The 14,076-nt window shown below is 37.4% G+C and overlaps 1 protein-coding gene across 2 annotated transcripts in view; it reads right to left on the reverse strand.

Annotated features, from left to right (window-relative positions):
- Positions 1 to 455: 455 nt before the first annotated feature.
- Positions 456 to 14,076, reverse strand: part of scml4 (Scm polycomb group protein like 4) — a 14,314-nt gene continuing 693 nt past the window's right edge. The window contains exons 1-6 of one of the 2 annotated variants that reach the window (XM_030129094.1): positions 12,067 to 12,186; positions 10,968 to 11,170; positions 8,121 to 8,250; positions 5,394 to 5,609; positions 3,806 to 3,951; positions 458 to 1,074 (exon numbers count right to left, since the gene is read on the reverse strand). In XM_030129094.1, coding sequence (XP_029984954.1) covers positions 949 to 1,074; positions 3,806 to 3,951; positions 5,394 to 5,609; positions 8,121 to 8,250; positions 10,968 to 11,165 — 816 coding nt within the window. In that variant the 5' untranslated portion in view covers positions 11,166 to 11,170; positions 12,067 to 12,186 and the 3' untranslated portion in view covers positions 458 to 948. Of the gene's footprint in view, positions 1,075 to 3,805; positions 3,952 to 5,393; positions 5,610 to 8,120; positions 8,251 to 10,967; positions 11,171 to 12,066; positions 12,187 to 14,076 lie in introns of those variants that run through there. The other variant, XM_030129095.1, reaches the window with a different exon arrangement.

A 14,076-nucleotide genomic window follows, 5' to 3' on the forward strand; every position in this document is an offset into this window, starting at 1 on the left:
GTGGATGGAAACATTTGTTTTATGTTCAGTTAATGATATATTTTACTGAAACTGTCACTTTTTCTTTAGTTTCCCTTTATTTTTAACCTTTCTTAAGTGATTTATCACAATTTTTCCTCTAATATTAAGCTCTGTATTTTGCATTTTTAAGTGAAAATCAGGTATTTTTCTGTATTTAATTTACTGATCAGATTAATGTTGAGGATTATATCAAAAACTAAGAAAACTGAAGAAAAAGTGACAGTTTCAGTAAAATATATCATTAACTGGACATAAAACAAGTGTCTCCATCCACTGTCATTGATCCAACTCCATGAATTTTACTGGTGAGTCAATATTTTAGAAGATGACAGTGTTTCCACGGTAACTATGGAGCCTCTGAACGTCCAAATGGGTCATATCTGATGACCATGAAAGGATGACAAACTACATTTTACACCAATTATTTACATGTACTGATAGGATTAGTGGATCAGCAGTTATTAAACATTACCTGTGGATGTTTGGGTCTTTATGGGTTAAGTTTAACAAATTATGTATAAAGGAACTCTCACAAATCTGCGCTGTCGAGGTATTGATATGTGATCCAGTTGGTGAGAGTGGCTGTTATTACATGGCACCTTTCCATTCACAGTAGCTGCCATCTGTGTGGAGCTGGGATATTTACAATGTAAAGCCTTTCAGGAACCCAGTAAACAAAAAAAAAAAACAAAAAAACAAAAAAAAGTGAAAAAAATCGCCTCAGCTGCAATTTGTCTTAATATGTACAGTCCATATGTCCAATTTGTTCACACATTTTTTGGCAGTAACAACCATAAAGCACTCAGTGTCGTCATCCAGAGGTGCTCATGATGCACTGCTGATAGTTGAGAGCGCTTTAAGAGACTCAGCATTGGCACAGTTTTAGTGAAAGTTAATTATGTGGTGGTTTGGCCTCTGCGACACAAATCACAACCGGTTCTGTTTGAGCCTGTCGATATGGTAACAGAGCTTGAGTGCAGGTCCCAGCTTCAGTCCCAGGTACTTCATCATCATCTCACTTTTCAGCAAGAGCAGAGCGTCCCCGTCTATTTCCTGAAACACATCCCAGAGACATGAATGACAGAATCTGTATCAGCTCTTCAAATATTACTGTACAACTCAAACAAAACCTCAGTGAGTAAATTCATATTAAACACAAAGTCAGTATTGATGGAAGAAGTCTGGGTACTTAAATGTTTAGTATTTGAGGCAAAATGCTCTCGAGTCTGATTTAATTACACTTTAAAATGTTGCATGAACTTAATTTAACCCATTAAGACCCAGCGCTACTTTTATGTCACTTCCCAAATTAATTTTTCTCTCTAATTAACCTTTTTTAAATGATTTATCACCGTTTATTACAATACTATTACCCCGCCCTCCAAAAGGGAGGCAAGGGGTATTGTTTTTGGTTCGGTTTGTTTGTTTATTAACACTCTAGCAGCAAAACTACTGGTTGAATTCATACCAAATTGGGTTTATAGATTGCCAGTGACCCAGAATAGATGTCATTACATTTTGGGAACAGTATAGTATTTAATGAATTTTTAAATATCCCCCCCCCCCCCCATTTTCTTATAATGGGTGAAATTTCAAATGTCTACAAAAAATACATTTTGTTTCAATTTACTTCAGACTTGGCACATATATAGAGGCAACTGATATGCTGACATCACCACATGCATATACATGATGACATCAGCTGGATCGATGCCAAAATAAGCTACAATATGTGCGAGGGGTGTGGTTTGTCGTGCCTGGCACCACTTGCCTTCTGTGTTTTGTGGTTTTTCCATGAAAATCAGATATTTTCCTGTATTTAATTTGGTGATAACGTGGATATTCATAAAAACTCAAATTAAAGTTGAGGGTTATTATATCAGAAACAGAGAAAACTGAAAAAAAAGGGACTTTTTCAGCAAAGATATCAACAACTGAATGTAAAAACAAGTGTCTATAACCAGTGTCATTTATCAAACTCCATGGGTTTTACTGGCGAACCAGTGTTGTAGAAAATGACAGTTGGGGCATCTCAAAAATCACTCTTCTCTTCAGATCACGGCGTTATTTAAATCAGTTAATCTCCAACATGATAATAGCCCCCTCAAAAAATTTCAGCAAAATCCGTCGACATTTGACCCCCCCCACTGCAAAGTATGAAGGGCCCATCAAAAAAAAAACTAAAAAAGGCCAAAAAATGCTGTTTTTAAATGCATTACCATGCTTAATGGATACTAAATGGATACTAAAGTGCCTAAAGTAAAGACATCCATACTGCGTCACATGTGGTACCTGACTGAGTCTACTGTGGTACTAAGTCTCTTTGATAAAGAAGTACTAATAGAAACCAAAGCAGCCATGAAGAGACAACTGCAGGCCAAGCCCAAACCTGCAGGATTCACTAGAGGAAAGCCCACCAGAGTTTCTCAAGAATCAAATGGAAGAGAAACTATAGAGCAAGTAATATCTGAATAAACTGTGAAACGCACATGTACAAAAGTATGTCCAGATTATCAGAACCATGTCATCATTAAAGTCTTTGATTTATACAACCTCAAATCTTGTATTTAACCTTATTATTTAAGTGTTCAGCTGTATTTGTCTTTAACTAAAACCTGTATTTTGCAGAAAAGGGGGTTAAGAAAATGGACATTGTGTTCAACTAGATTTACTGTTCTGAACTTCTTTCTATTTCAAGTTTTTAGGCTATAATTGAGTTATTTTATCTTAAAATGACCTTCTTTTCACTTATATATCACCTGATACAATAACCTATGAAGTTGATATTACAGGGATGCTGTAAAATACCAGAAAAAGCAATTTGTTGACACTTAAGACCTCATATATGTGATTTTCTGGGTTAAAATGAGCGTTTTTGGCGTCTTTTAACGGGCCCTTCATACGTTGCGGTAAGAGGGGGGCGGTCAAACGTTGACGGATTTTGCTGAAATTTTTGGGGGGGCTTATTATCATGTTGGAGATTAACTGGTTTAAATAACACTGTGATCTGAAGAGAAAAGTGATTTTTGAAATGCCCTAATGACAGTGTTCCCATGTTCAGTACTGAGCCTCTGAATGTCCAAATGGGTCATATCTGATGACCATGAAAACATGAAAAACTGCATTTTACACCAAGGTTTAGTGGTTCAGAAATGATGAAACATTTTACATCAGTAGATGGTTTTGGTTTCCAGTGGCTGTTTTGGTCTTTATGAGCTCATTTCCAAGACTGGATGATAAGTAGAGTTAGATGAGGTTAGAAGTTCAGTGTGTATTTTAACCAACCCCCTCCCTCCCCTTTTGGTGACAGCAAAAAACATAAGTCCACATTGTTAGAGTCAAGTGTTTGTTCTGTTACAGGAAAAGCAACTCAAACAGTAGAAGACCACAATGCACTTAAATGATGGATGTAAAATAGGAAAGAAGGAAAAGAAGATGTGTTCTGAGGTATTTTATCATAAATATGACGATAAAACATTATGAAGTCACTGGTGGAAGTGACCCAAACTGATTTTTTACTTTATTATTTCACTAAATCTCGTGCTGTGGATCTTCAATTATTTAAAAAGAGGCAGAAAACTCAATTAATTCTGTTTTGCAGCATTTAAAATTCCTTCTAAACCAGTAAATATATTTTGCAGAGCTACTGCACTTGACTGTACTGTGCACACTGCCTCTTGCAGGGCAACCTTTGCATGCTGGGATATAAAGCTTTTCCACTATGTTTAATATTCCAGTGTTATGTCAAAAGCCATGCGCTACAGTGCAAGCATTCAGGACTCACATGCTTCCTGAAGGCATCTGCATGAGGGCCCAGGGCTTGTGGGTCAGCGTCTTTGATGAACCAGACCACCTCCTCCACTCCCCAGCTGGATGGGTCTTTACCCGCAGGACGTTTGCACTCTCCGGCCTCTTGCATCAGGCTGTAACCTATGTAAGGCAGACAAGCCCAACAGTGAGGATCTTCTGCTCCTGCTGAACCCTGATTGTCCCAGAGTGAGCCTAACATGATTTTAATTTCACTGTAGCTACTATGAATTCACACCATGTCAGTATTTTTTCTATATGAGTGCACTTCAGCTTCTGACTGCTTCATGATTATGCATCAGCGGTGGGCATACAGACTCAGAACATTTAAGACAAGTGATTAAATGAGAGGTATGCACTACTTTTCATCAGTGCTGCAGTTAATTCAACAAGACAGACTGATTAATGAAGAAAAATGCACATAATTTCTGATTTGTTATGAATTTAATCACTTTTTTATATCATAAGCAATCTGTTATGTGCATTATGTTCGAAATAACAGAGAAAGGACAATTTGATGCTCAGTGGTCACCTTCCTGGCCCCTTTATGTGACCCCCTTCGTCTTCTTTTTTTTTTTTCCCTCTTTCTTATTATATTTGTGAATGTTTTTTTGTATGCGTGCATGTGTAAGTATGGAAGCGATTAGTTACCATAATCTAAATTAACCCTTTCATGCATAGTGATCACTACAGTGGACAGCTATTCTCCAGCTGTTCTCTTGTATATTCATGGGTTTTGTTGTTTTAGTTCCATATCAGCCAACACAGTGGACACTTATGCACCATCCCATGACATGCAATTCATACCATTACTATAACTTTATGTTCTTGATAAATCGGATCTGCAGTAACATGATTGAGTGTAAATCAATTGCTAATTGTTATTAGAATTCTTATTAGACTTAAATTAACAGTTTTCTTAAACAAAAGTTTTTTTTTTTTTTATTATCTCCATGAAGTGAGTAAGAACTAGTATTAGAGTATGATAAAAGGTAAGAAAACATCAAATTAGCTGCATTAAAAAATGCTTATGTTTCATAGTTTTCACATCACTTTGATATTACATTTTAAATACATGTTTCTTTGCTTCAAAAATTAAACACGCAGTGTCCAAATGAGTGGATATTTTTGTACCTCCACGAAAAATAGGTTAATTAAAAAGAAAAAAAAAATTAATCTCATTGTTTTTTTCATGCCTAAAGAGGAATAAAAACACTCAGGAAAAAAATCTTGACTAGGGTTCTCATCATTCATGCATCAAAGGGTTCAAATGCATTTGAAGAAATGCTTTTTCATTTTAAAAATATGGCTGCATTATTTGACTCATAAATAAAATGAGTAATAAATTATCCAATCTGCATTTTCATTTTCTTATTCAAGACTGCTCATTCTTGTGAAAATGTGCCAAAAAAAAAAACAACAAATAACAGAGAAAACCAACAGATCCTCACATGTGACTAGATACAACCAGCAAAGTTTGGATTTTTTTGCTGATCCACTTAATGTTTTCCATATTAAAAACATCACCAACATAAAAATTGTCATTAAGTGTCCTAAACACTCACCATTCCTGTTTCCTTCCTGAAAACTTCCCGGACTCGATGCCTGTCTACACACAGAAATAGGAGCTGAGCAACTGCTGCTGCCACGGTAACTGTAGGAGTGCTTCAGAGGGTACTGGGAGGTCATGATATTGAAGGCAGAATCGCTGGGATCCACGGCGTAGCGCTTCGAGTCCACCGGCGGATCGCATAAAAAGTCATCAGGCATGGATGTTTCTGCTGGAGGTGGAAGGGGAGAGACTTCATTCAAATCTAGCCTTTTTTATTTGAGTTTAAAAGACGCAAAAAGATGCAAATAGTGCATCTTTTTAGACCATAATACTGCATCCTTATTTATGCGCTCCAATTAAAAGCAGCTACATTTTTCATGTTCTTGAAAAACTGACTAATCTGACTAACTAATCTTTAGCTAAGCCCCCTCTGTGCATAGTGTAACTGTATGAATATCAAACTGCTGAAAAGTACTAAGTAATTCTTTTGAATCTACTCCCTTTGTGCCAACTGTTTTTCAGCTCGTCAATAATGCAGCTGCCTGCTGGTTATGTCAGAGTTCAGCAGTTATAGATTGGCCTGATGACAGATTTATTTGGTGTAAATACTCCAATGAGACGACTGGGAGTCACCTTTCAGCTTCGCTCACACAAAGGTCGAATGTATTTTCCTGTATTCTGAAAAATCAATTATATGATAAGATCTGCCAGGGAGGCTTGGGGGCTTATGTATTTACACCCTCCATCACACACACACGGGGCAACTCTTTTATTTTGCAGTAAATGCTTAATGGTGATGAATCTGACATAGAGCTAATCTCAAGAGCACCTACTCACATATTCATATATTCTAAAATTAACCATATTATTAAAGGAAATAGTGGAGAAGCATAGATTTTACTTGAGAATGTAATTATAAATATATAAAAGAGAATGTGCGCCACATTTGTGGAATCCCAAATCCACATACAAAGGCGACTCTTGACTGGGGTTTCCATTTCTCCACAGAAACCATTAACATATCGGTCTGGGTGGCACCACAGGGAGCAAACTGGTTCATGGTTGTATCTGTGTTAGCATGTGCACACTTAGCTTTTGTCTGTCTGCAATGTGACATCAAACACTTGTCTTTCTTTTAAAGAACAAAAACCAAACCACTGGTCCTTGAAACATGAGATTCCCATTCTTATCTCACATGCTCTTAAGGCGATCTTTAAATATTTGCCTATACACATCAGAAAGAGTGAGACAGAGGATGATTGAATGAGAAGTAGTTTCTCTTTTTTTGTCTGAAATACGGTGTTTCATATTCTCCAGAGCCTCAGCAGGACATGAAATGAATTCAGGCAGATTTAGTAGGAGCAAGACTACTAATATGTCAAGTTATGTTTGAACATATGCATTTCTCTTTCTAAAGTATGTAAACATGCACAGTAAACCCACAGGCATTTTTATTCAACGTGCAGACAGGCAGACGAGTCTAACATCTAAAAGAGCATCTCCTCACACTGAGTATGTCACTGGTGTATTTAAAGAACAAAGACGATAGACGGCATCCTGACACATGTAAATGCATTTCAGCGCTTATTTTAAGTCACAGTCACAATAGGGTTGCAAGGAATACCATACTATAAAGTCACACCATCCAGCTGGGAGTGTATAATAAGTGTTAAAATATGGGATCACCTTCCTCAAACATAATTACTCAAGGTAGAATGTGAATCAATTAAACCTTTGCTCTTTTCCACAGAGATTTTTTCATTGAGGAGCCAGATTAGAATTTTAATTCACTATCAAGGACAGGCCCGTTTTCATCTTCGACCAGGCCCCCCGATAGAAAAGCCTTGAGGGAGGAGAGTCTGTGTGTGGGCCAGATCAAGCCAAAGTGAACACCAGTGTCAAAAATGACAGTTTCACCTATTATTTCTCAAATAGGCTAATTTTTTTTTAGCTTAAGAACTCTATTTTATGGAACTGTTTAAAGAATTTCAGTATCACTTGTAGAAAAAAAGATATAAAGATAAGAAAAGGACTAAAATATGTATAAATCCACTATTAACTTGAATAATAATATTTTTTTTCTTGCCTGTATAAGTGATATTTTAAGTCTGTGAATCTGTAGGAACTAATTAACAGTATAAGAATATAGAAAGGTTCTGTACAATCTGATTATATGTCAAATATACTCTGTTATTAGCTGTATATATCACTTCAGTTGTAATATGTGTGTTAAATAAAAGTTTATTAACATACTTGTAGTGTTTTAGTTCCAGCAAAGTCTTTTATTCTGACTACTAACAAAGGTAAAAACTGCTGTCCCCAAGTCACAGCATATTTGTATTCATAAAAACTTATCATTTAAACATTTTTTTATCCAATATTGATCACAACTGTAGTGCAACATCATAGCTAAAGCCCTAAGTTTCATTTAGTGTCAGTTTCTTATGAGAACAGCATGTTTTGTACATTTGTATAAAGTGAAAAAAAAGTTAATTTTGAGTCCCTGTATCACACAGAAGTAATTTAAATACTTTTACCCCAAAATTTTATTTTTGTAAATTGTAACATGTGTCATATGAAAGTACTTACTGGGACCTATTCATACATGTATTAAACACGGAGAGAACTTATTTAGTTAAACACAGAGCTTATTGAACATGAAATATGTCCTCATGTCAACGCTTGATCTGTTCGTGTGTGTGTGTTTGTGTGTGCGTGTGTGTGTGTGTTGTCGCGTCACCTGTGAGGACTTGTGGTGTGGCAGAGTGGGGGACGATAGCGGCGTCCTGGGGGATGGAGCCCATCTCTGGTTCTGGTGTGCTGCTTGGAGGAGAGCTGGCCAGTGGGGACATCACCATCCTAGGCTTCAGCTGCGCGCGCACACACACACACACACACACACACACATATATATTTACGTATGTATGTATGATCTGTATTATATTTCCCATTACAGCTTCACTTTTTCCATTTTTTAGATACTGGCTGCACTGGTGTCTTCCATATAGTTAATCTAACTGTACTTCATACATTCATGCATACCATATTATTTTCTTGCCACATTTATATACGTGACAGATATAATTTATTCCATTACTCAAGCTATAGTTCACTTCAAACTTATATGTAATTGTAAAGTATGACAGCATATTAAAGCGACTTCATGTAACCATATTTGATATTAAAGTTGTACATTTAGCTTTTAGTCCTGCAAAACTTGTCAACATGGCTAAGAGGGTTTTGTGTTATGACATGGGGGACAGCGATTCCCATCTCCAAATAACAATAATTTTTGTTTGGTTTCAGCAACAAAACTACAGATTTTTAGAAAAAGTTTGTCATTGAGGAAAACAGGGTTAATTCATTCAGTGTGATTAAATTAAGAGTATCGTGAGGTAGTCATAAGAAAAATAATGTCACGGTCCATTCTTACAAATACTGAATAGTGCAAAGACTAGTCTGTTGTCTGGCAATCCTCTTAATCTTATATGGTAAGTTATATGTGGTTAGCCTCATAGCATAATTGCTAAACTCATACACAAATGGACAAAAGTGTTAGGACATGTTTAATTCATGTGTTTCTTTTCTAACACAGGTCTGGGATACAAAACAATAATGATAAATGTCATAATATAGTTTTAGATTGTCATAAATATCATATTGATTATTAATATTAATGTTTATATCGCAAATCAGCTTGAACAGGACATCTTACAGCTGTAGCCATGATGTGTCCCAAAATTTTTGTCCATATAGTTTAGAAACATCAATATTTCCTTAAAGTTTCAGTGAGATCCGAAGAAAGTAGATAGTTAGTTGCAGAAGAAAATTATTTAGTCAGAGTATGAAAAACATTTGAGATATTTAGTGGTAGAATCATGGACATGGATATAAAAAAAAAAAAAATCAATGTTGGGAGAAATGAAATAAAAATCACCTCATTTTGGAACTAAAGATACAAATTTAAACCAAACTAACCAATGCAATGATATTCATGATAATATAAAACTATATTATGACATTTGTCATCATTGTTTTCTATCCCAGACCCCTGTTAGAGAAGAAACACATGAATTCAACATGTCCCAATACTTTTGTCCATTTGTGTATGAGTTAGGCAATTATGCTATGAGGATAATGATATGTTCTGAATGATGCAGTTTGGTTTCCAGTTTTTTAATCACAGATTTACCACTTTAATTTTGAAAATTTAGATTTTCAATATTACAAAGCTGCACCACTTCTAGAAATAAATAAATAAACTTAGCATAATAACTCTAATATACTGTCACAGTAAATATAGAATGTTTATTATAATACATTTTACACATTATTTATACTTCCATACTTGGCCACTAAACACATTCTGATTCTGACAGAAGGCTTTTCCTGCTCTAAAGGAGATTACACTGATACTTCCTGATATACAACAAAATAACACACAGTAATATACACATTTTTTCTCATAAAAATAGTCTGAAAACAACAACTATATTATTGCTATATTAAACCACAATCTTATGTGAAGCTCAAAAACCATACATGTTGCTGGTGGGCAGCATCTCAGCAGGGTCTAATAGCAAGTGCAGTTGACCACGAAAAATATGAAAGGAAAAGGTCAGTGAATTAAAGAAGCACATGACCAGAAGCATAACGTACTGCACACTTTTAATACCATCCATCCATCCATTTTCTGAACCTGCTTCATCCTCACTAGGGTCACGGGGGTCACTTGGGGCCTATTCCAGCTACTTACAGGCAAAGGCGGGGTACACCCTGGACATGTCACCAGTACTTTTAAACCCCCCCCCCCCCCCCCCCGGCCAAATATAGTGTAAGATTCTGTTGGAAGTTACTGCCCTGTAATCTAGATTAGACTGTCTTTGTGTAAAACTTATTACAAACATACTTATATTTGAAAGTACTCAGATATTATAAATGCACAAAGTCATTTGACCTTGAAAAAGTAGGTCAAGGTGACCTATTTTCAATAGGCTTCTGCTCCATGCCAAGATTCATCCACAGTATAAATTTGGTGCAGATATCTCAATACATTCTTCAAATAATGTGATTATGTCATTGAATGGACAGACAGACAGACAGATGACAAAACAATTACAATACCTCTTGGCCGAGGTGTAAAAACCACAATAACATTTACATTTATGCATTTGGCAGACGCTTTTTTCCAAAGCGACTTACAGGGGAAAACCAATCAAATCAATCAATCAATCAAATTTTATTTATATAGCGCCAGATCACAACAAAAGTTATCTCATGACACTTAAAATATAGAGTTGGTCAAAACCAGACTCTAAGCTAATTTACAGAAACCCAACAGAATCCTCCAGGAGCAAACACTAGTGAGTGGTGACAGTAGTGAGGAAAAACTTCCCTTTACCAATAACCATCAATACCAGTACAACAGCAAGCATGTATCAAATATTAGCACCAACCATCTATGTAAATAAACCTGTTAACATTACTACACTGTAAAAAGTGAAAGTAAAAGGTATTGATTTAACAGGGTTCATGTAGATTTAAGTAAACAAAGGTGCAGTAAACTCTCCCCAGCTGCCTGACTGACCTTGAACCCGGGCTTCCTGCCTCTCTTCTTGGGGACCTTGACTGGTGACAGCGGCTCCACATAGTGACTCTGAAACTCCAGTTTACGGACAGGGGGCCGCCCTCTCTTCCTGCCGGGTACCTTACCCTGGGACCCCGCTATAAACTGGGGGCTGAGAACTGGACTCTGCATCTCCGAGGTGGCACCGAAGGAATTCATCAGACCTTAGAGAGACAGACAGATTATGAATTGTATTTAAAGAACAGGAAGTAGCAGCTTAAAACTGCACTGCACAACCGTCTAGTCTCTACCCTAGACCGGAAACTAATACACATGAACATGTGAGACAGCCCACTCAACACATAGACACACACACAGAAACTATAGGAAATAGTAGAAACAAAGCCACATAAAGCTTTGTACTTTGCTGTACCCCTCCCCCTCTCCAGCTGCAAAGATTGCAATAAATATCATTACTGCACACAGAGAGAGAAAGACAAAGCCATACACATACAGGAAGTGAGAGCAAAGCACACAGACCCACAACACCCACACAATCAAACAATCAATCAAGTGAACGCTCACACACACAGCAGTGTTTACAAGTGTTTGTCTTGATGCCATTCATCCAAGAGCCTGTGACTTTCATAATGTACTCCTCTACACACCCATCAATCTGGTCATTCATGCAACACAATCTGCTACCTGGAACGGCCTTTGAATCTGAAGTTACTGATCTGCTGAGCTTTTAATGAAGCTGATGTTCTAATATTTTAACAATTTTATTATTACTATTATTATTATTATTATTATTATTATTATTATTATTAATAATAATAATAATAATAATAATAATAATAATAATAATAATAATAATGTGTCTGTTTGCTTATTGACACACCAGTCGGGCTTGACTCTAGACTTGCAACTACCAAACACACAGTTGAAACAAATCCTACTGTGATGACAAATACACAGGAACAACAAAAACAGGAACTGAGGCACACAGACAGACAGCATGTGAATTTGCATGATGCTTCCCATCCTCTTTTTCATCAGCAAAATTACCCAGAAAAAGCCTTAAAAGGACTGCATAATTATTCTTTTTGGTGTTGCCTACCATGCACACAGCCGTCTGGTAATCACTGTCTGTGTGAGGCTCCACTCCAGCAGCAGGTTTCTGAGGATTCCCCGGATGGATGTGCTCTCCCAGTCTAAAGCAGTCTGCCTTTTACTGTTCTCTGCTGGTCCACACTGTCAAGACACCGGCAACTCTGAGTACCTCCCTCCCTCCCTCCCTCTCTCTCTCTCTCTCTCTCTCTCTCTCTCTCAATCTCCGAAACCCACCCCCCTTCCAGTTTTCGTCTACCCTAACCCCCTTCCTCTGTGTCCCCTTTCAGTCGTCATAGCAACACGCCTCTAACATCCCGCGGCAGCCGGCAGACGTGCTGTGCGCAAAGCAATGTGTGTGTGTGTGTGTGTGTGTCTGTGTGCGTGTTGGGGGGGGACGGACTGTAATGTAATTACAGTTGCTGCAGCTCAGGGTTTTCTTTTCGGTCTTCAAATAGAAAAAAAAAAGAAGAAGAAGAGGAAAAAAGAAAAGCTCAAAACGGGTGACAAGGGATTCAAGCTGTGCACTGTTTTGTGCAGCAAGAATTCAGGTTATAACTGTAACCTGTAACTCAAAAAAAACAAACAAAAAAAAAACAACAGGAGAAAACAAGATTTCAGAATTCTGCACAGGCAGGATGTTCTAATGACTGCAAACGATTTACATTTCTTGACGTATAATTTTTGATTTTCTTTACTACTACGGATTGGCTTACAGGTAAAGGGATTGATTTTCTTCTCAACATCAAAAGGTCTCGCTGCAGCCCTGCAGGATTACGCTGCTGCTTTTGTTTGTGATAAAAGATCATAATGCTGTCAAAGCTTCCCTTTATTTATAGACGTCCTCTGTCTTTGTGTCAGTTCAGGTATGCACAATTTGTTTTATCCATAAAACAAAAAAAAACAAAACAAAACATGGAAAGAAAAAAGGTCAGCCAAAGGCAATGCTGTGTGTGTCTTACATGCTGAGGTGCAGGTATTAAAAAGAAAAGCAGGCTCCAGAGTGCTTATTTGCTCTTCTAAGCTACAAGTGTAAGGCTACAACTCAGGCTTTCCCTCACCACTACATATCGATTAGTTTCGCTCAGGTTGCTCCCATTTGTGGTCAAAGAAGCCGCATTGGTGGGTTTTAACACTCAATCAAAATCAGGTTAACCTTTCAAAGGGAGGATCAAACGCTGGCATGCACTCACTTGTACACACAGCCGCTGCTGGCGTGTAAAGAGATTTGTCAAGAGACGGCTGTAAAGCAGTCGCTCACAAGCTGTTTTAACACTGAATGTGACAGCCTAGACAAATTGCAGTGTTTCATTACATGAAGCCCACACATAATGATAAAAAAAGGGACAATAAACAGAAAGGTCAGGACAATACGGCTGTAATACTGAGTCCTGGCACACACATTCACACATTTAATCTCCACTGACCATAACAAGAAGGAGGCTCGGGATGTTTAAAGAAAGGGAGTCATAAATCATAAAAGTAATTACACAGTGAGATTAATCCTGATGTCCCTCCTCAATCAGTCCTGTCCCATTACAGCGCATCACATTACAGACTGAGACAGCACAGATAATCATCTTTTACTTAAAAAGAATTGCATATGAGGGGGTAAGCCCATTAACACACACTGACAATATGAGACAACACAATTTTTGCAGGCAAGGGGGAAAGATCTGCACCGCTGCATCACACCCCAACACAATACATTTGGGACCACAGTCTAATTTGTTTATGGCTAATTAAGCAATTAAGTGCTCAGTGAACCCTGCGCTCAATTTTATGGCCCGAATAAGGGATATTGTCCTGTTCTGGAAGGCGCTTGAAGGCTGTTGGAACCCACTGTTATGGCCACAGTAATGCAGCAGTGATCAGCAACGATTAGCATAACTTAATCACTACCTTCAGGGGATGGAGATTTGTATCTGTTTTCACTTACGAGGAGAGAAACTGCAATGAAGTGAGTTATGCTAATGCCTCAGTAAGCTGCACACCTACACATGCATGCAAACAAACAGTC

Source organism: Sphaeramia orbicularis, chromosome 24 (genome assembly GCF_902148855.1).
Source record: "Sphaeramia orbicularis chromosome 24, fSphaOr1.1, whole genome shotgun sequence".
Classification (NCBI taxonomy): Eukaryota; Metazoa; Chordata; class Actinopteri; order Kurtiformes; family Apogonidae; genus Sphaeramia; species Sphaeramia orbicularis.